The following is a 19,480-nucleotide window of genomic DNA, read 5'->3' as shown; positions in this document are numbered from 1 at the left end:
ATCTTATTTCCTTCCTATAGTTGGACAACTGTAAATGTATGAGATGGACTCTAGAAATGCTTGCTAGCACGGACTGAAGGTGCGTATTGGTGCAAATGATTGGTGAGGGTGAGACACAAGCTACAGCAAACAAAATGCTCAGGTCAGAGAAAGAGCAGGAGAGCTTCGTCCTCAGCCCTCTGAACTCACAAACTCTCTACCCAGGGAAGACAATGGATATTGGCACTGCCTTTGGATCCCTGAAGGAAGGCTCTTTCCAGGGTCTGGGGAGATGGCTCCATACAGCACAAGCATGAGGACTTGAGTTTGGATCCATAGCACCCACGTAAAAAGCCTCCCTATGATTCCAGCACTGGGGTGGCAAAGACAGGAGGATCCCTAAGGTCTGTGGTCATCTACTCTAATCCAGTCAGTGAGCTTCAGGTTCAGGAGAGACACTGCCTCAAAAAGTAAGGTAAAGAGTAGTTGAGGAAGACTCTATGATTGACCTCTGGCCTCCACATGCACACACGAGCATCCTGTATGCACAAACATGCAGGCACACAAGACACCCTCTCTGCGCTCACAGGTCATGCATATAGAGACAGCTCATTGATTTTAGCGGTAGAAATGTTTTGAGGGAGGGTCTCACTGTAACCCAGACTGACCTGAAATTCACTATGTAGTCTCAGGGTGGCCTCGAACTCACAGTGATCCACTTACCTCTACCTCCCAAGTGCTGGGATTAAAAGTGTGTGCCGACACACTCAGCTTAACTCTTTTTTTTTTTATTATTTTAATTTTAGAGAGAGAGAAAGACAGACAGAGAAGATTGGTGTGCCAGGGCCTCAGCCACTGCAATCAAGCTCCAGAAGCATGTGCCACCTAGTGGCCATGTGCAACCTTGTGCTTACCTCACCTTTGTGTGTCTGGCTTACATGGGATCTGGAGAGTTGAACATGGGTCCTTAGGCTTCAAAGTACCTTAACTGCTAAGCCATTTTTCTAGCCCTTAACTCTTCTTTTAATAAGTGAGATTACAGGATGACTCCAGAGGTGTCTTGGATGGGGTTATGATCTAATAAAGTAAAACCAGGAGCCACAAGGATTGCATTAGGGGCTTAATACACATCCTTTCCCTATAAAGAGATTTCTGATGAGACTCCTAGACAATTGCAGATTTGCAGCTGGGTAAGGGAGAAATCCTTAAGCAGCTGGAATTCTCTGTTGGTGAGAGACTTCAACCAGACTCCTGGGTGTAGCAGCTAGGTGGGATGGGGTGGGGGTGAAGGTTCCTTTCTCTTTTCATGTTCCCAAAATTGTCTCCATCTTTCTATTCTCCCTCATTGCTAGAAGTGATAACTGGCACAAGACAACTTTGTCAAAGAACATACCGGCACTCGTTGTCAATTAGGGAAATGCATATCCCAAGACTTAATAATCCCTTGGGTGAATGTCTAAAAGAGATTTTCCCATGCATCCTTAAGAAAAAGATAAAGAAAAGGAAAAACAGTGTGGTTAGGTTCAATGCTAGTAAAATAGAATAAATTGGGAAAGATGAATATGTCACACTCTCTTTAAAAATTTTTTTTGTTTATTTTTATTTATTTATTTGAGAGTGACATACAGACAAAGAGGCAGAAGATAGAAAAAGAATGGGCGTGCCAGGGCCTCCAGCCACTGCAAATGAACTCCAGATGTGTGTGTCCCTTTGTGTGTCTGGCTTACTGGGGAATTGAGCCTCAAACTGGGGTCCTTAGGCTTCACAGGCAAGCTGTTAACCACTAAGCCATCTCTCCAGCCTTTTCTCTCTTTTGAAAGATTTATTTATTTATTTATTTATTTACTTGAGAAAGAGAGAGAGGGGAAAGAGACACAGAGAAAAAGAGGAGAGAGAATGGATGTGCTAGAGTCTCTACCACTGCAAGCAAACTCCAGATGAATGTGCCAGCATGTGCATCTGGCTTATGTGGCACCTGGAGAATCAAACGTGGGTCCTTAGGCTTCACAGGCAAGTGCCTTAACTGCTAAGCCATCTCTCCAGCCCTCCTTAAAAATATTTTATTTATTTATTTGTTTGTTGGAGAGAGAGAGAGAGAGAGAGAATGGGCGTGCTAGGGTCTCCAGCCACTGCAAAGGAACTCCAGACACATGTACCACATTGTGCACCTGGTTTATGTGGGTTCTGGGGAATTGAACCTGTGTCCTTTGGCTTTGCAAACATCTTAACTGCTAAGCTATCTCTCTAGACCCCCTCTTTTAAAAATATTTTTATCTTATTTATTTATTTGACAGAGAAAGAGAGAGAGAGAATGGTTGTGCCAGGGCCTCCAGCCACTGCAAATGAACACCACCTTGTGCATCTGGCTTATGTGGGTTCTGGGGAATCAAACCTGGGTCCTTTGGCTTTGCAGGCAAGTGTCTTAACTACTAAGCCATCTCTCTAGCCCCTCTCTCTTTAAAAAAAAATTATTTTCATTTATTTATTTGACAGAGAGAGAGAGAGAGAGAGAGAGAGAGAGAATGAGAATAGGCGTGCCAGGGCCTCCAGCCACTGCAAACTCCAGACTAGACTTGTGTGCCCCCTTGTGCATCTGGCTAACATAGGTCCTGGGGAATCAAACTTGGGTCCTTTGGCTTTGCAGGCAAATGCCTTAACAGCTAAGCCATCCCTCCAGCCCATTTTTTTTTCTCTAGCCCAGACTAACCAGAAATTCACTGTGTAGTTTCAGCTGGCCTTGAAGTCATAGTAATTCTCTTACCTCTGCCTCCCGAGTGCTGGAATTAAAGGCATGCACCACCACACCCAGAAAACATGTCTCTTATGCACTACCTAGAAGTAATAGGGTAAATAGTGACATGGACTGATTTTTATTAAGGCTTTGGAAAGAAAAAAGAAAATGAGGAGGGGGGCTGGAGAGATGGTCCAGTACTAAAGTATGAAGGCCTGAAGGGCCTGAAACCACCTGACTTTGAATCTCCAGACCCCATGTAAACGGCTGGGCATGGCCTGTAACTCCAGTTACATAAAGGGATGCAGAGACAAGGGACTCTCCCTGGCTCATGACAAAACAGCAAGCTCTGGTATCAGTTAAAAGACTCCAGCTCAGAGATAGCTTAGTGGTTGAGGCATTTGCCTGCGAAGCCAAAGGATCCTGGTTCGACTCTCCAGGACCCATGTAAGCCAGATGCACAGGGGGTCCCTGGTGTCCCCATTCTCTCCCCCCTTCCTCTTTCTCTCTCAAATAAATAAATATTTAAAAACCTTTAAAATAAAAACAAAACAAAACAACAACAACAAAAAAGACTCCAGCTCAAATAAGAACTGACAGAAGAGCTATGGAACCAGATACCTGACCTTTGGCTTAGTAAGCACCACCCCCAAACCAGAACACCTTATTTTTTTGCATCATAATATAAATTTCCTATTACAAAAATACACTTACCATGACGAATCGCAGGTTGTTTCACTTCTAAAAACAAAACAAAACAAAGCCTTACTATAGCAAAAAGATACTTTTTATTTAGATAAAATATATTCAAATTTTTATTTTAAAAATAGTATCACAATTTAAAATCAATAGTTATAAAAGGTAAAAGAACCAAACAATGCAGATTAATTTTAGTTCTGAAAGATAACAACTGCCAACCAAGATTACTTTATCCTGCAAAGCTATCTATCCAAATTGTTGGAGAAATAAAGACATTCCACAACAAAAACAGGCTAAAGGAATTAAACCAGCTCTACAGAAAATACTTGAAGGAATTCTTAATGCTGAAGAGAAAGCAAAACACACACAGGAGGAAATAGGAAAAAATAAACCATGTTCAAATAACAGTTAAAACAAGTAAAGGGAAAATAGGAAACCCTACAAAATAAGAATGGCAAGAATAAATGCATACCTTTCAATAATAACTCTTAATATCAATGGCCTCACTGAACCATCCAAAAGACACAGGCTTGCAGACTGGATTAAAAGGCAGGATCTTGCCATTTATTGCCTCTAGGAAACTTATCTCTCAATAAAAGATAGACACTGCCTTAGGGTGAAAGGATGGAAAACAGTATTTCAAGCAAATGGGCCTAGGAAACAAGCAGGGGTTGCTATCCTAATATTGGACATGATAGACTTCAAACCAACATTAGTGAGGAAAGATAATACGGTCATTTTATACTGATTAAAGGAACACTCCAGAAGGAGGACATTACAATCCTAAACATATATGCACCTAACATGGGGGCTTCTAGTTTCATCAAACAAACACTATTAGACTTAAGGTCACAGATAACATCAAACACAATTGTAGTGGGAGACTTCAATACCCCACTCTCATCAATTGACAGGTCATCCTGGCAAAAAATAAACAGGGACATCTGAATTAAATGATGTCATGGAACAAATGGACCTAACAGATATCTACAGAACATTTCATCTAAATGGTGCAGAATAAACATTTTTCTCAGCAGCACATGGAACATTCTCTAAAATAGACCATTATGTTTTATTTATTTTGTATTATGGCTCAGTTAAAAGACCTTGGACTATGGGTATGTTTGAACATCATTGGGATTGATAAAAATTATGAGGACTTTTAAAGTTGATCTGTATGCATTGTATTTAATATCACATATGGTTATCAGTTTATGGGAACCAGGGGCAGAACGTGGTGGTTTGATTCGGATGTCTCCTATAAACATGTTACCTGAATGCTAGGTACCCAGCTGGTAGCAATTTGGGAATTGGAGCCTCCTGGAGGCAGTGTATTGTTGGGGGCAGGCTTACAGGTGTTGTAGCCAGCTTCCCCTTGCCAGTATTTGGCACACTCTCCTGGTGCTGTTGTTCACCTGATATTAGCCAGGCGGCAATGTCCACTCTCTGCTCATGCCAACATTTCCCCCAGTCATCATGAGGCTTTCTCTCCAGTCTATAAGCCAAAATGAAATCTTTCCTCCAACAATTAGCTTGTGGCCAGGTGTCTTTTGCCAGCAATGCAAAGTTAATGGCAACAAACATATTGACTCAAAAGAGATATTTTTTGAGAAAGGAAAATCTGAATATGGCTATTATTAAGTAATGTTGGGGAAATTATTTTCAAGGATGCTTATGAGAGGATGTTGACACACACACACCCGCGCGCTTGTGTGCCTTTTTTAGAGGTAACTTTTCAGTGATAAGATATCTGAAATCTGTGAAGAGAAAGGAAGGGAGGAGGGTACTTAATAGGTTGGTGTTGTATATATGTAAGTACAATGATTGAGATGGGGAGGTAAAATGATGGAGAATGGAATTTCAAAGGGGAAAGTGCGGGGGAGGGAGGGAGGGAATTACCATGGGATTTTTTTTATAATCATGGAAAATGCTAATAAAAATTTTAAAAAAGATATCTGAAATTTGTTTTTAAATACTGCAAGGCTAGAAGAGAGATGAATAAGTCTAGAAAAATATCAGCAACTGTTAGAGTTGGAAGATGAGTTCATAACGTCTGTCCTTTTTTATATGCGAGAATTTGTTTAATAAAAAGTTCTGAAGTAGCAAGTACATCTAAGGAGAGGGGCACCCATTGCTCTTCCAGTGATACCGCTGCTGCTGTCACCCATGGTCCTCAGGATTGGAACTGTCCTGAAGAAAACTTTCAGAATCTCTGGACTAATAATGGAAAACCATAGAAACAAAAATCACCACAGAACATTTGATTACCTTCACAGCCGATTTCATCGTCCCCTGTAACGCAGTCCACTTCACCGTTGCACCTGAACTGGTTTGGAATGCAAATTCCTGACTTACAATGGAAGCCTTTACCTTGGCACCCTGTGCAAACATGAGTAGAAGTTTTTTCACTATTTAAAATTGAATGAGGTGGGGGCTGGGGGTGTAGGTCATTGGTTGAGTGCCTGCCTGACATGTGAGGGGTCCTGGGTTCATTTCTCAGCCCACGCAAGCGTGCACATGTACAAGCACACACACACACACACACACACACACACACACACACACACACACACACACGTCTTAAATTCAACGCTGACATTAATCTGGGATTTAAAAGGGAGATGTGTATCAACCTTTACAGCACAGCTCATCACTTTGATCTCCACAGTCGTTGACACCATTACAGGCTTTCTGCTGAGGAATGTGTTTCCCATTCACACACTGAAAAGATGGACCTGTTGGAGATTCTGTAAAGCAGGAATTATCTTTGTGAATTTTTTTTATGGATTTGTGACATAACATTATTAATACACTTTGGGGATAAGGAGGCCATTAAGATTGAAAAGTCAGATTTTGAGTAATGACCTAAAGGATGGGGTTGATGATGTAACTCAGTTGGTGGAGTGCTTGCTTAGCATGCGTAAAGCCCTGTGTTTGGTCCCCAGGACACATTAAGCGGGCCTGGAGGTAAAGTGATACATGCCTGTAATCCTACCACTTGGGAGACTAAGGGCAGGAGAATCATTGCAAATTTGATGCTAGCCTGGGCTACATGGCAAGATGCTGTCTCAAAAAAACCCACAAAATTATGAAAAAGAAATCATATAAAATGCATTGGTAATATTAACAGCATATATGACTAATAAGGAGACCCTTTCATTATGTCTGACAACCAGCATTTACTGCAGAAGTCTGTAGTTGCTAGGGGAGGGGATTCAGAAGCCTAGTGTATTAGTTGAGATGGCAAAATACTACCTTTATTCTCCTGCTACTCCACTAACCTCAACTCCACTCCCAGGACTCACACAGGCAGTGCCATTTACATGTTCCTGGTACTTTTTACTTATTTTATTATTATTATTATTATTTTTCTGAGGTAGGATCTCACTCTAGCCCAGGCTGACTTGGAATTCACTATGTAGTCTCAGGGTGGCCTTGAACTCAAGGCAACCCTCCTACCTCTGCCTCCCGAGTGCTGGAATTAAAGGTGTATGCCACCACGCCTGGCCACTTTTTATTTATTTATTTATTTTCAACTTTTTTGTTATTTTTAAATTATTTGAGAGCAAAAGACAGAGAAAGAGGCAGATAGAGAGAGGATGGGTGCACCAGGGCCTCCAGCCACTGCAAACAAACTCCAGACGCATGCGACCCCTTGTGCATCTGGCTAACGTGGGTCCTGGGGAATCCAGCCTCAAACCAGGGTCCTTAGGCTTCACAGGCAATCACTTAACCACTAAGCCATCACTCCAGCCCACACTTTTTATTTTTAATTAATTAATTTGGGAGAGAGAGAGAGAGAGAGAGAAAGAGAAGTAGACAGAGAGAGAGAGGGAGAGAATGGGCACGCCAGGGCCTCCAGTCACTGCAGACGAACTTTTGATGCATGTACCACTTTGTGCAAGTGGCTTATGTGGGTTCTGAGTAACTGAACCTGGGTCCTTTGGCTTTTCAGGCAAGTGCCATCTCTTCAGCCCATTTTTCAAATTTTATTTTATAAACATTGGAAAGGGTATGGCTTTGATCTTTACACCAAATATTTCAAAGTTACTATGGAGGGGAACTAGAGAGGTGGCTTAGTGGCTAAGTGCATGCCTATGAAGCTAAGGATCCTGGTTCAAGTCCGGTCCAGTCTCCAGGACCCACGTAAGCCAGATGCACAAGGTGGTGCATGCATCTGGAGTGTGTTTGCAGTGGCTAGAAGCCCTGATACGCCCATTCTCAATCTCTCTCTCTCTCCCTCTGCCTCATTCTCTCTCTGTCTGTTGCTCTCAAATAAATAAACAAAGTTAGGATGGAGGGGTAAAGTGGTAGTGATGGCCAAGAAACTGAAGCATTTATGTGGCCACTTAGACACTGTAAGGAATTGCATATAAGTTGGCATGCTCAAAGGAGATAATGCTTAACTTATTTGTCTGTTATAGTGACTTGAATCCTGATGTGCATGGGAGCAAAGTGAAAGCAGGTAATTTTGCTTTTATATGGGTACCAGGATAGAACTAATATTTGTGACAAAAGAAACAATGGGTGGAAAGCTCCAGTTTAAGCTCTAAAGGCCAAAACCTAATAGACACCATATCATCAGCTCCTTGACTGACCACTGGGTATCAGTCTCTGTTTATTTACTATAGAAATTTTGTGAAATATCCTTGAGGGAAGGGACAGCTTCAGGCAAGTATATCACCAACCTGCATTCTGTGGGTAACACACCACACCTGCAAAATGTTGGGAATTCATAGCTCTTCTCTTGGCAAAAGTGCACTCAGCCAAACTGGTCTCAAAACCCTGACACCGTATATGTAGACACCCACTGCCGTTTGCATGGAGATCTGGAGGTAAGGGAAAGTTTCTCTGAGTATCAAGAGCACCTCTGCAAATAGAACAGGGAACACGTGTTTGTAGTTTGATTGTAGGAAGTAAAGGCCTAACTAATTTCCTCTCACTTTCTAAAAATCATTCAAGAAGATACTAACTTTCTTTGGGCCTTGAAACCTTCACCTGTAAAAGGAAATATAATTACCTACTGAGTTGTGTCAAGATTAACTAAAATAATGTGAACCAACAAGTCAGGGTTTGAAACATGTTGAGCACTCAGAAAATATTGGTTTCTTCACTCCTATTTCACATTAATGAGGCATTTTGATATTCCCTCCCAACCTTAGGAGTACCATTCCTGGCCTATCCTTATCACTGAATTGATTTTCTCTCCATGAAAGAGAGTGGGTTCCCTTAACTAGAGGGTTTTGAAGTATAAAACAAGTATGCCCAACTCATATTTTGCTTTTGGGAATTTTTCCACATGCCCCCTGCTTAATAAGCCTTATCTGGTTGATCTCACTATAGGTTATGCAGGGGTTACATTGTCTTTATTCTAGTAGTTCTGTTTTGCTTTCACACTAAAGTACATCTTCAATTCAGCCTTGATCATATTAAGTTGGAATTTTGGCATCTCTGCCAGTGATGGTTCATTTGGATAGTCAGTTTTGATTGGAAGATCCTAGGAGATTTGCAAAGCACACCTCTTTGATGTGTCTGTGAGATCATTTTCAGAGATGATTAGAGAACTTAAGGGCTCTGACCTAATAAAGGTTTAATCCCTCCATGGGTTCATCATATGAAGGCATTTTTTAGAAGTGGTGAAACCTAAGATGTAGAGCTTAATTAGAGGAAGTGGGTCAGGGGGTTGGGTCCCTGAGACTATATCTTGCCTCTGGTCCTGTCTGGTTCATCTCTTTGCTTTCTGTCCACCATGAGGTGAGTATCTTCTGTCATATACTTCCAGCAACGTGACGTGCTTCTCCACAGACCTAGACACAATGGAGCTGGCCATGATGGACCAAACCCTCTTACATTGTGAGCCAAGATAAATCTTTCCTCCTTTTAAGTTGTTCCCTTGAATATTTTGGTCACAACAATACAAGAGTAACTACTACTAGGCCATTTTTTGGACTTCTCAGTGTTCAGAATTTGTTAAGGGAAACCTTCTCAGTTTTGCAAGGGCCCAGAGACCACGACACTCAGTGAATTACTCTCCCGGGACATTCCGATGCTCTCTGCTTCTCATTAGAAGGAAATGAAGAATAGGTTAAATATAAAAAATGAAGCAAAGATACATCAGACAACTAGAAATACAAAAACCTAACTGCATATGAAGAACATTAATTAGAACGAAAGACAAAAATAATAAAGGAGGTTATTTCTGGCTAGTTTGGATCCATAATAAAGATGAATAGTCATGAAATTGTTCTATTTGTAATATGAGATATATCACAACCTAATTTACTACCCTTAAGTAAATCTCCATTGGCTAATATCAAAGAACTTTCCATGAACTTATACAACCTATGGCAAGAGAAAAAATAATGAAGTTGAAGACAGTTTGCTATCAGATAGAAAAAAGGTTGCAGGTCACAAACTACTGAAAAGCAGAAATATACTGTGGCTCAAGAAAAATTTAAGAAAACTCTTTGATGCAAGCACTCACTGTGGAAATCCGAGGTCAAAGCAGGCTATATTGGCTTCTGCCATGCTCCATCTGTTTTTACATATGAACATTTTCTCATCTTGGTCCACAAGTTTTACTTCAACAATCCCCTCTGAACCTGTACTTCCGTAATTTAAGGTAACACTAAATTTTCCTAAAGTAAAAAGAAAGAATGAGCAGCATTTAGGCATCCACTTCGTTCCCTTTCAAGTTTTTCATAAAATACATAATTTCAAATTACCTTTGAACAGCATGATGATTTTTAACAAACGGTGAGCAATTGTGTGAGGGCTTATTATGTGTGCATGGCTGTGCCACTGAGTTACAAAGATCACTGAATCCTTACATTAACCCTGAAACATTAAGTTATTTTTAGCCCCATTTTCAGATTAAAGTTACTTGCCCATATGGTGATGACAAGAATGGGCACATGCTCTACTAATCTGACTTCCAAATCCTCAAGTACACCTAAAGCCAGGCATGATGGTGCACGCCTTTAATCCCAGCACTCGGGAGGCAGAGGTAGGAGGATCACTGAGAGTTTGAGGCCCTGAGACTACATAGTGAATTCCAGGTCAGCCTGAGCTAGAGAGAGAATCTACCTCTAAAACCAAAACAAAACAACAACAACAAAACAAACAAACAAACACAAAAATCCAGAAAGTAAGCCAAAGAATTAAGAAAAACAGCAATGATTTATGTGTTCTCTCAAATTTAAAGTACTGAATTCTCTCATGCTGACCACTTCATCAGTGGCCTTCCTGCCCTTCAACGGGTGGTGGACATTGGTTCAAGTCTGGAGCTTTAGTTCTCTTTTTCATAGTACCTCACCATTTTAACCTAACATCACAAAATTACTTAGGCTACGGTGGCCTGGTGTTTGTCAAGGTACTTTTAAGAGGAACATTTTAAGCATTTAAGACACTTTAGAAGTGCCTGTGATAATTTGATATAGGAACACAGTGAGCCTAAGTTTTGTTGTGATGGCTAAACTTTATGTATATATTTAAATTTTCATTTAGTTATTTATGAGTGAGAGAAAGAAAGAGAAAGAGAATGGGCATACCAGGGCCCCTAGTCCCTGCAAATAAACTCTAGACACATGCATCACCATGTGCATTTGGGTCCTGGGGTGTTGAACCTGGGTCCTTAGGCTTCACAGGCAAGCACCTTAACCAATAAGTCATCTCTCCAGCCCATAATAACTAAACTTTAATAGATACTTTCTGTGTGTCAAGCGGTTTGCATACATACATCATTTTAGTTAATTTTCCCAGGAGTCTTATGACTTAGGAACTTCTATTATTCATACTTTATAGAGGAAGGAAATGAGGCATAGATCACAAGGCTTGATGGTCACTGAGGTTAGCTCAAGCAAGCTTAAAACTAAATTTAAAAACTCATTTATTAGAGAGAGAGAGAGAATGAGCACACCAGGACCACTTGCCACTGCAAATGAACTCCAGATATATGTGTCACTTTGTGACTCCGGCTTTTTAAGGGTACTGTAGAATCAAACCCAGGCCAGCAGTCTTTGCAAGAAAGTGCCTTTGACCACTGAACAAACTCTCCAGCCCTTGAAACAAAATGTAAGAGCAAAATTCCTAATGTTAAATACTCCATTGATTTGCATGTCAGGTCCCTGCATCCTCATTAAATTGGTCATCAGGAGGGAGTGTAAGCAAGCTTCCAAGTCTGATGTCCATTGCTTTTGTTAAGTATTTTGTCCAGCAACAAGAAAGATAACTACTACAGATGATATACAATTGCCCTGTTATCACAGAAACTTGACAAGCAGGTTTTTCATACCATCAGTCATGCATGTTCCATCATGTAAAAACTTTGCCTCTGGACGAAGACATTCAAAACTCTTTTGGTGACAGTAAGTTGGATAGCTTTTCCTGTCAGTTGAGCACACAGAGGTGCCATTCTTTGGGCATTGGTAAGGGAGTTTACACACACAGGTTCCATCAATGCACTTCTGCCATGGTTGACAGAAGACTTTATTACAGGAGCGATGTGTGTATTTTTTCAGTAAGCACTTTTGGTCCACCAAATTCTCTTGAGATGCATCCATTATTGAAGAGATCTGTGAAACAGAATAAAAGCATTGATAGCCAACTAGTGGCTTTAAAAGTAAACTGAAGGAAAAGAACGAAACACACCCACTCCAAAGTACAAACCAAGAAGGTGTGGTTTGCCGGTTTTAAGCTCCAGACCAGTCTGGCTTCTACACTGTTTGGGGGTACACTGGGCAAGTTACTCTCATAAAATGTAAATTTTCTTATCTTTACAATGTGGATAGTACCTCTGATTTTTGCAGTTTTATTGTGAAGATTAGAAGTAATATTTGTGCAGTTGTTGGCAGGTACTAGGCATAGAATTAACTGTAGCTCTTATCCCAAGGCTGACATAGAAGTCTGCTTCTGAATAGATCAGTGAATGTCACAGTCATGTTAAGAGGGAACAGTCTCGGCCAGGGCATGGTGGCGCATGCCTTTAATACCAGCACTAGGGAGCAGTGGTAGGAGGATTGCCTTGAGTTCAAGGCCACCCTGAGAGTACATAGTGAATTCCAGGTCAGTTTGGGCTAGAGCAAGACCCTACCTCAAAAAAAAAAAAAAAAAAAAAAAAAAAAAAAGAAAAGAAAAGAAAAGAAAAGAAAAGAAAAGAAAAGAAAAAGCTGGGTGTGGTGGTATATGCCTTTAATCCCAGCACTTGGGAGGCAGAGGTAGAAGGATCATTGTGAGTTCAAGGTCACCCTGAGACTATGTAGTGAATTCCAGGTCAGCCTGGGCCAGAATGAGACCCTACCTCAAATTAAAAAAAAAAAAAAGAGGAGGAGGGGGAGGACAAGGATTTGGAGAGGAAGGAATACAGTCTCATGCCATGCATTTCATGCATGGTTTTCATTAATTCTGTTATTAAATGAAAAACCATGCAGTGAACTCCTACTACATGCAAAATTGTGCTGAGATGAGTTTGAACTTGATATCTAGCCAACAAGAGAGAACACACATATTAGTGGGGCATGAGGCAGATTGTGGTCTGTAGTAAATTTGTGTTTCCAGGTCTCATGGAGGTGGTAGCCCTTGAACAAGGACAGGTTGGGTAGCGATAGCCGCAAGAAGACTGCTGGAAGCAGGAGGAGCAGTGCACAAGGTATTGGGGTGTGGCGAGAAGCCCTGACACTGGAGCAGAGTACCGAGCGCTTTGGGTGGGCGTGCACTAGTGACAACTCCAGGGAGGAAGAGTCAGCATACGTGGGGAACAGTAAGGGTCTGAAAAGATACTTAAGCGAGGTAAAACAATAGATTCAATACTTTATTTTATTTATTTGAGAGAGGGAGAGAATGGGCACACCAGAGTCTTCAGCCACTGCAGATGAACTTGAGATGCATGTACCACTTTGTGCATCTGGCTGACGTGGGTACTGGGGAATTGAACTTGGGTTCTGAGGCCTTAACCACTAAGCCATATCTCCAGCCCCAGAATCAACAATTTAATCCATGTAGGAGTTGAAGATGGTTTCTGAGTTTCCCTGTGGAGTGAATGAATGATCCTGAGTCAGCTCTTCCCTCCAATTAGCTCAACCAAAGACTTTGGAAGGTAGGCTTTCATCTAATATCAAAGATGGCTATCTCCCTATGTATTGACTATGCATGTAGTTCTGTGAGGTATCTTTTTCAGCTGATATGTCATTAAAAGACAATGAAAACTTCCAAAAGTCATAACATGGAATGAATAACATTCCAGGAAAGATTAACAACCATATTATGAAATAACATTTATATTTGAAGTATGAAGGCATATAGCAGTGTGATTCTTACTTATAAGTAAAGATATTCACATATCCTAGGAATACATTCTCAAAACTTTCAATTACTAATACAGCCCTGTCATCCACCAAACATGACTCTATCTCCTTTCGCTATTGCCTCTTCTCTGTGGGGAGAATGTGGGTGGGTCTTCTCTTCCTCTCTTAATCCTTCCTTTAATATTTGTAGTGATGTAGCAATGGTTGTGGACTTTGCCCCTGTTTTTTAATCAGGAATACAATGAAGTCATTTTAGATAGCCATTAAGGACAAGAAACCAAACCATCTCCTCTTCTTGGCTTTATCAAACCCTATACACACAGAGAAACTTACCTCATGTTTTCTTGTTGCTTTGGTTTGTTTTTCACCTTTATTCTGTAAGCAAAAAAAAAAAAAAAAAGGAAGAGAAAGAAGAAAAAGGCTGCCATTCCACCCCTCAACTTCTTTTTTTTTTAATTTAATTTATTAGTTTTCTTTTCAGCCAATACAGGCAGTTTGGTACCATTGTTTAGGCTCATCCATGATCTACGCCCTCCCATTGGACCCTCCTTGTTGATGTAAATGGGTCGTGCATTGTGGAGTTAGCCCACAGTTATTGGTACGATAAATGTCTCTGCATATCATGACCCAACATGTGACTCTGACATTCTTTCCTCCCCCTCTTCCACAAAATTTCCCTGAGCCATGTTGGTTTTTTGGTCTGCTTCAGTGCTGTGGTGTCCCTCAACCTTCTTTAAATTATTTTTTTGAGAGAGAAGCAGATAGATTTGGTGCACCAGGGCCTCAGCCACTGCAATCAAACTCCAGACACTTGTGCCACCTGGTGGGCATGTGCAATCTTGTGCTTGTCTTACCTTTGTGTGTCTGGCTTACATGGGATCTGGAGAGAGATTAAAAAAATGGGTCCTACATAATGAAGGCAGTCCTAAGAGGGAAATTTATAGCTTTAAGTGACTATAATAAGAAATTAGGAGAAATGCAAGTAAATAACTTAATGCTTTACCTTAAGGCCTTTGGGAGGGGGAACAAGACAAACCAAAAATCAGTACATGGGAAGAAATAATAAAAATTAGGGCAGAAATTAATGAAATAGAAACCAAAAACCAATCCAAAGAATCAATAAAACAAAGAGTTGATTCTTTGAAAGGATAAACAAGATAAACTCTTAGCAAATATGACCATAAGGAAGAGACACAAATTAAAAAGCTTAGAGATGAAAAAGGCAGCATCACAACACATACCAGAGAAATTCAAAAAATCACAGGGATATACTATAAGAATATATACTCCACTAAGTTTGAAATCCTGAAAGAAATGGATAATTTCTTTAATTTATGTGGCCTGACAAAATTAAATCAAGATGAGATTAACCACTTAAATAGACCTGTAACAAGTATGGAGATCCAAGAACTTATAAAAAGTCCCCAAACTAAAAAAAGTCCCAGAGCAGATGGATTCATTAGTGAATTTTACCAGACCTTCATGGAAGGACTAACACCAATACTTTTCAAATTTTTCTATAAAATAGAAAAGGAAGGAATCCTACCAAACTCCTTCTACGAAGCCAGCATCACCATGATACCAAAACCAGGCAAAGATAAAACAAAGAAAGAAAATTGCAGACCAATCTCCCTCATGAACATAGGTGCAAAAATTCTCAACAAAATATTGACAAATAGAACACAAGAATATATCAGAAAGATCACTCACCCCAACCAAGTAGGCTTTATCCCAGAGATGCAGGGATGGTTCAACATATGCAAATTGATAAATGTAGTACATTATATAAATGGACTGAAGGACAAAATTCACATGGTCATCTCATTAGTTAAATGCAGAAAAACCATTTGACAAAATCCAGCATCCCTTCATGATAAAAGTCCTACAGAGACTGGGAATATAAGGAACATATCTCAACATAATAAAGGCTATTTATGACAAACCTATAGCCAATATAATACTAAAAGGAGAAAAAGCTGAAGCTTTCCCACTAAAATCAGGAACAAGAAAAGGGTGTCCACTGTCCCCACTTTTATTTAATATAGTTCTGGAAGTCTTAGCCATAGCAATAAGACAATAGACACACATAAGAGGGATACAAATTGAAGGGAAGAGATCAAGTTATCATTATTTGCAGATGACATGATTCTATACACAAAGGACCCTAAAGACTCTACCAGCAAACTGTTAGAGCTGATAAACACCTATAGCCATGTAGCAGGATACAAAATAAACACAGAAATTGTTAGCCTTCCTACATGCTAACAACAAACACATAGAGGATGAAATCAGAGAATCACTCCCATTTACAAGTACACCGAAAAAAATAGTACCTTGGAATAAACATAACCAAGGAAGTGAAGGACTCTCTACTATGCAAACTTTAAAACACTCAAGTGACAAATTGCAGAAGATACTAGGAAAGAGAAGGACATCTCTTGTTTTTGGATTGGAAGAATCAATATTGTGAAAATGGCAATCTTACCAAAAGTAATCTACACATTTACTGCAATCTCCATCAAATTCCAATGGCATTCTTCACGGAAATAGAAAAAATAATCCTAAAATTCATTTGGAAGCACATAAAACCTCAACAAAAGTAAGGCTGATGGTATCCCCATACCTGATTTTAACTTATATTATAGAGCCATAGGAACAAAAACAGCATGGTACTACCACAAAAGCAGACATGTAGATCAATGGAACAGAATAGAGGACCCAGATGCAAGTCTGGGTATCTATAACTACTCAGTCTTTGACAAAAATGCTAAAAATACTCATTGGAGAAAAGATAGCCTCTTCACCAAATGAGCTGGGAAAATTGGATATGTATCTGTAGAAGGATGAAAATAGATCCTTATCTCTCTATGCACAAGAATTATGTCCAAATGGATCAAAGATCTTAATATCAGACATGAAACTCTGAAACTGCTAGAGGAAAAAGTAGGGGAAACCCTTCAACATATTGGTCTGGACAAAGACTTTCTGAATATAACCCCAAGTGCTCAGGAAATAAAACCATAGGTAAACTGCTGGGACCTCATGAAATTACAAAGCTTTTGAATGGCAAAGGTCACTGTGAATAGAGCAAAGAGGCAACCTACAGAATGGGTGAAATTTTTTTCTAGCTATCCATCTGATAGAGGATTAATATCTAAGATATACAAAGAACTCAAAAAGGTAAATAATAAGAAATCAAACCACCCAATTAAAAAATGGGCTAAGGAACTAAATAGAGAGTTCTCAAACGAAGAAATACAGATGGCATATAAACTTCGAAAAAAAAAAATGTTCTACATCCCTAACCATCAGGGAAATGCAGATTAAAACTACATCGAGATTCCATCTCACTCCTGTCAGATTGACTACTACCATGAAAACAAATGAAAATAAATGCTGGCAAGGATGCAGAAAAAGAGGAACCCTTCTACACTGTTGTGGGACTGCAATCTGGTCCAGCCATTATGGAAATCAGTGCAGTGGTTCCTGAGACAGCTATAAATAGATTTACCATATGACCCAGCTATACCTCTCCTAGGCATGTATCCTAAGGGCTTGTCTTATTACCTTAGAGATACTTGCTCAACCATGTTTATTGCCACTCTATTCACAATAGCAAGGAAATGGAACCAGCCTAGATGTCCTTCACCTGGTGAGTGGATAATGAAGATATGGCACATTTATACAATGGAGTTCTATTCAGCAGTAAAGAAAAATGAAATCATGAAATTTTCAGGAAAATGATGGATCTGGAAAGGATTATACTAAGTGAGATAACCCAGGTCCAGAAAGCCAAATGTCACATGTTCTGTCTCATATGTGGATCCTAGCTACAAATATTGGACTTCTATGTGTAAAGGAATAAAACTCAGTAACAGAGGCCAGTAAACTAGAAAGGGGATATAAAGGGAATAGAAAGGGAGGGAGGGGGAGGACTTAATAGGATGGTATTGTGTATATGTAACTAGAACAGATTAATGTGCCATAGTAACAAGTAAGGGTAAAATGGACTAAGTGAGATCAGGGGAGTAAAGGAAAGGTGGAGGGCTAATCAAAATCTAGGAGGATATAAATAAGTCATATGGAAACCTACTTTTTTGGACAATGGAACACTGAGAAGTCATAGATTGTTACAAGAAAATTTTCAGTGCCAAGGATAGGACACCTCCCAGTGAGTTGTTGGTCAGGGAGGTCTAGGATACCCACAAAACATAGGCTATTGCTGAGGCTCTTGGCTTCCCACCAAGAATAGATGGTCAGACCTTATTGCTGAAGACTCATCATACTTGTGCTGCAAAGTCATTGAGGAATCCTGCTGGAACTGAGTTGAAAACCCCCTCTATGCACACCAGCTGACAAAAAGCTTTAAAAAGCTATGCTGCATGAAGTTCAATGGGAGAGAGAGAAATCAACAGTGGAGATACTTTACAATGGACACTGCAAGCCTTAAATTTGGCCAGCCAGGCCAAATGAGCCAACGGGTGCAATAGTGGCATGTCTGTTATGGGGGGGGGGGAGACCAACCCCTCTCTAATTGGACTGGAGGCCCACTCCATGGGAGGGAATACATCCCTGATAGTGAAAACGTATAACAGGGGTAGTCATGAGCCCTAGGGGTGTAATGTTGACTGGTGTCTGGCTAAATGTATGTACTATGCTCACCAAACTGTCCGGTAAGAACTTCTTTTTTTTTTTTTTAATTTTATTTATTTATTTATTTGAGAGTGACAGACACAGAGAGAAAGACAGGTAGAGGGAGAGAGAATGGGCGCGCCAGGGCTTCCAGCCTCTGCAAACGAACTCCAGACGCGTGCACCCCCTTGTGCATCTGGCTAACGTGGGACCTGGGGACCCGAGCCTCGAACCGGGGTCCTTAGGCTTCACAGGCAAGCGTTTAACCGCTACACCATCTCTCCAGCCCCGGTAAGAACTTCTTAACGTTCATACCCATGTATTAATACTACTCTCACTTTTGGTTGGAGAAACTTCTCTTTTCAGATAGCAGTGACCTTGGGATGACTCAGAAGGCACCATGGTGCTGAGAAGAAGTGACAGAGGAGTGCTCAGCACTGAAATATCTCTATCACACCTTCCAAGGCTCAGGGTCTAATGTGGAAGAGGTAGTGGAAAGAATGTAAGAGCCAAAGGAAGGGCAGGACTCCTTACAATGTGCTCTCTCCAGACACAAAATGGCCTGGATATCCATGACCTCACAGTGCCTGACACTACCTACACAAGACCATCATAATAGGAGGAAAATATCATGACATCAAAATAAAAGAGGTTAATTGAGAGGGGTAGAAGGTATGATGGAGAGTGGAGTTTCAAAGAGGAAAGTGGGGGTAGGGAGGGAATTATTATGGGTTATTGTCTACAATTATGGAAGTTGTCAATAAAAATAAATAAATTAAGCTGGGCATGGTGGTACATGCCTTTAATCCCAGCACTCGGGAGGCAGAGGTAGGAGAATCACTGTGAGTTCGAGGCCACCCTGAGACTACATAGTTAATTCCAGGTTAGCCTGAGCCAGAGTGAGACCCTACTTCAAAAAAGCAATAATAATAATAATAATAATAATAATAATAATAAAAAGAAGGGTCTTAGCTGGGTGAGGTGGTGCACACCTTTAATCACAGCATTTGGGAGGCAGAAGTAGGAGGATCACCATGAGTTCAAGGCCACCCTGAGACTATGCAGTGAATTCCAGCTCAGTCTGGGCTAGAGTGAAACCCTACCTCACTTATCTGCTAAGCCATCTCTCCAGCCCAGT

The 19,480-nt window shown here is 40.5% G+C and overlaps 1 protein-coding gene across 2 annotated transcripts in view; it reads right to left on the bottom strand.

Annotated features, from left to right (window-relative positions):
- Cfi (complement factor I) overlaps positions 1 to 19,480 on the bottom strand; it is a 46,617-nt gene that overhangs the window by 15,607 nt on the left and 11,530 nt on the right. Inside the window, exons 2-8 of one of the 2 annotated variants that reach the window (XM_045143818.1) lie at positions 14,044 to 14,085; positions 11,703 to 11,982; positions 9,894 to 10,047; positions 8,098 to 8,279; positions 6,043 to 6,156; positions 5,678 to 5,788; positions 3,425 to 3,451 (exon numbers count right to left, since the gene is read on the bottom strand). In XM_045143818.1, the coding sequence (XP_044999753.1) occupies positions 3,425 to 3,451; positions 5,678 to 5,788; positions 6,043 to 6,156; positions 8,098 to 8,279; positions 9,894 to 10,047; positions 11,703 to 11,982; positions 14,044 to 14,085 (910 nt within the window). The remainder of the gene's footprint in view (positions 1 to 3,424; positions 3,452 to 5,677; positions 5,789 to 6,042; positions 6,157 to 8,097; positions 8,280 to 9,893; positions 10,048 to 11,702; positions 11,983 to 14,043; positions 14,086 to 19,480) is intronic. The other variant, XM_045143819.1, reaches the window with a different exon arrangement.

This window comes from Jaculus jaculus, chromosome 2 (assembly GCF_020740685.1).
Source record: "Jaculus jaculus isolate mJacJac1 chromosome 2, mJacJac1.mat.Y.cur, whole genome shotgun sequence".
NCBI lineage: Eukaryota > Metazoa > Chordata > Mammalia > Rodentia > Dipodidae > Jaculus > Jaculus jaculus.
Note: the sequence above shows the minus strand (reverse complement) of the source record. Positions and strands in the feature narration are given on the sequence as shown.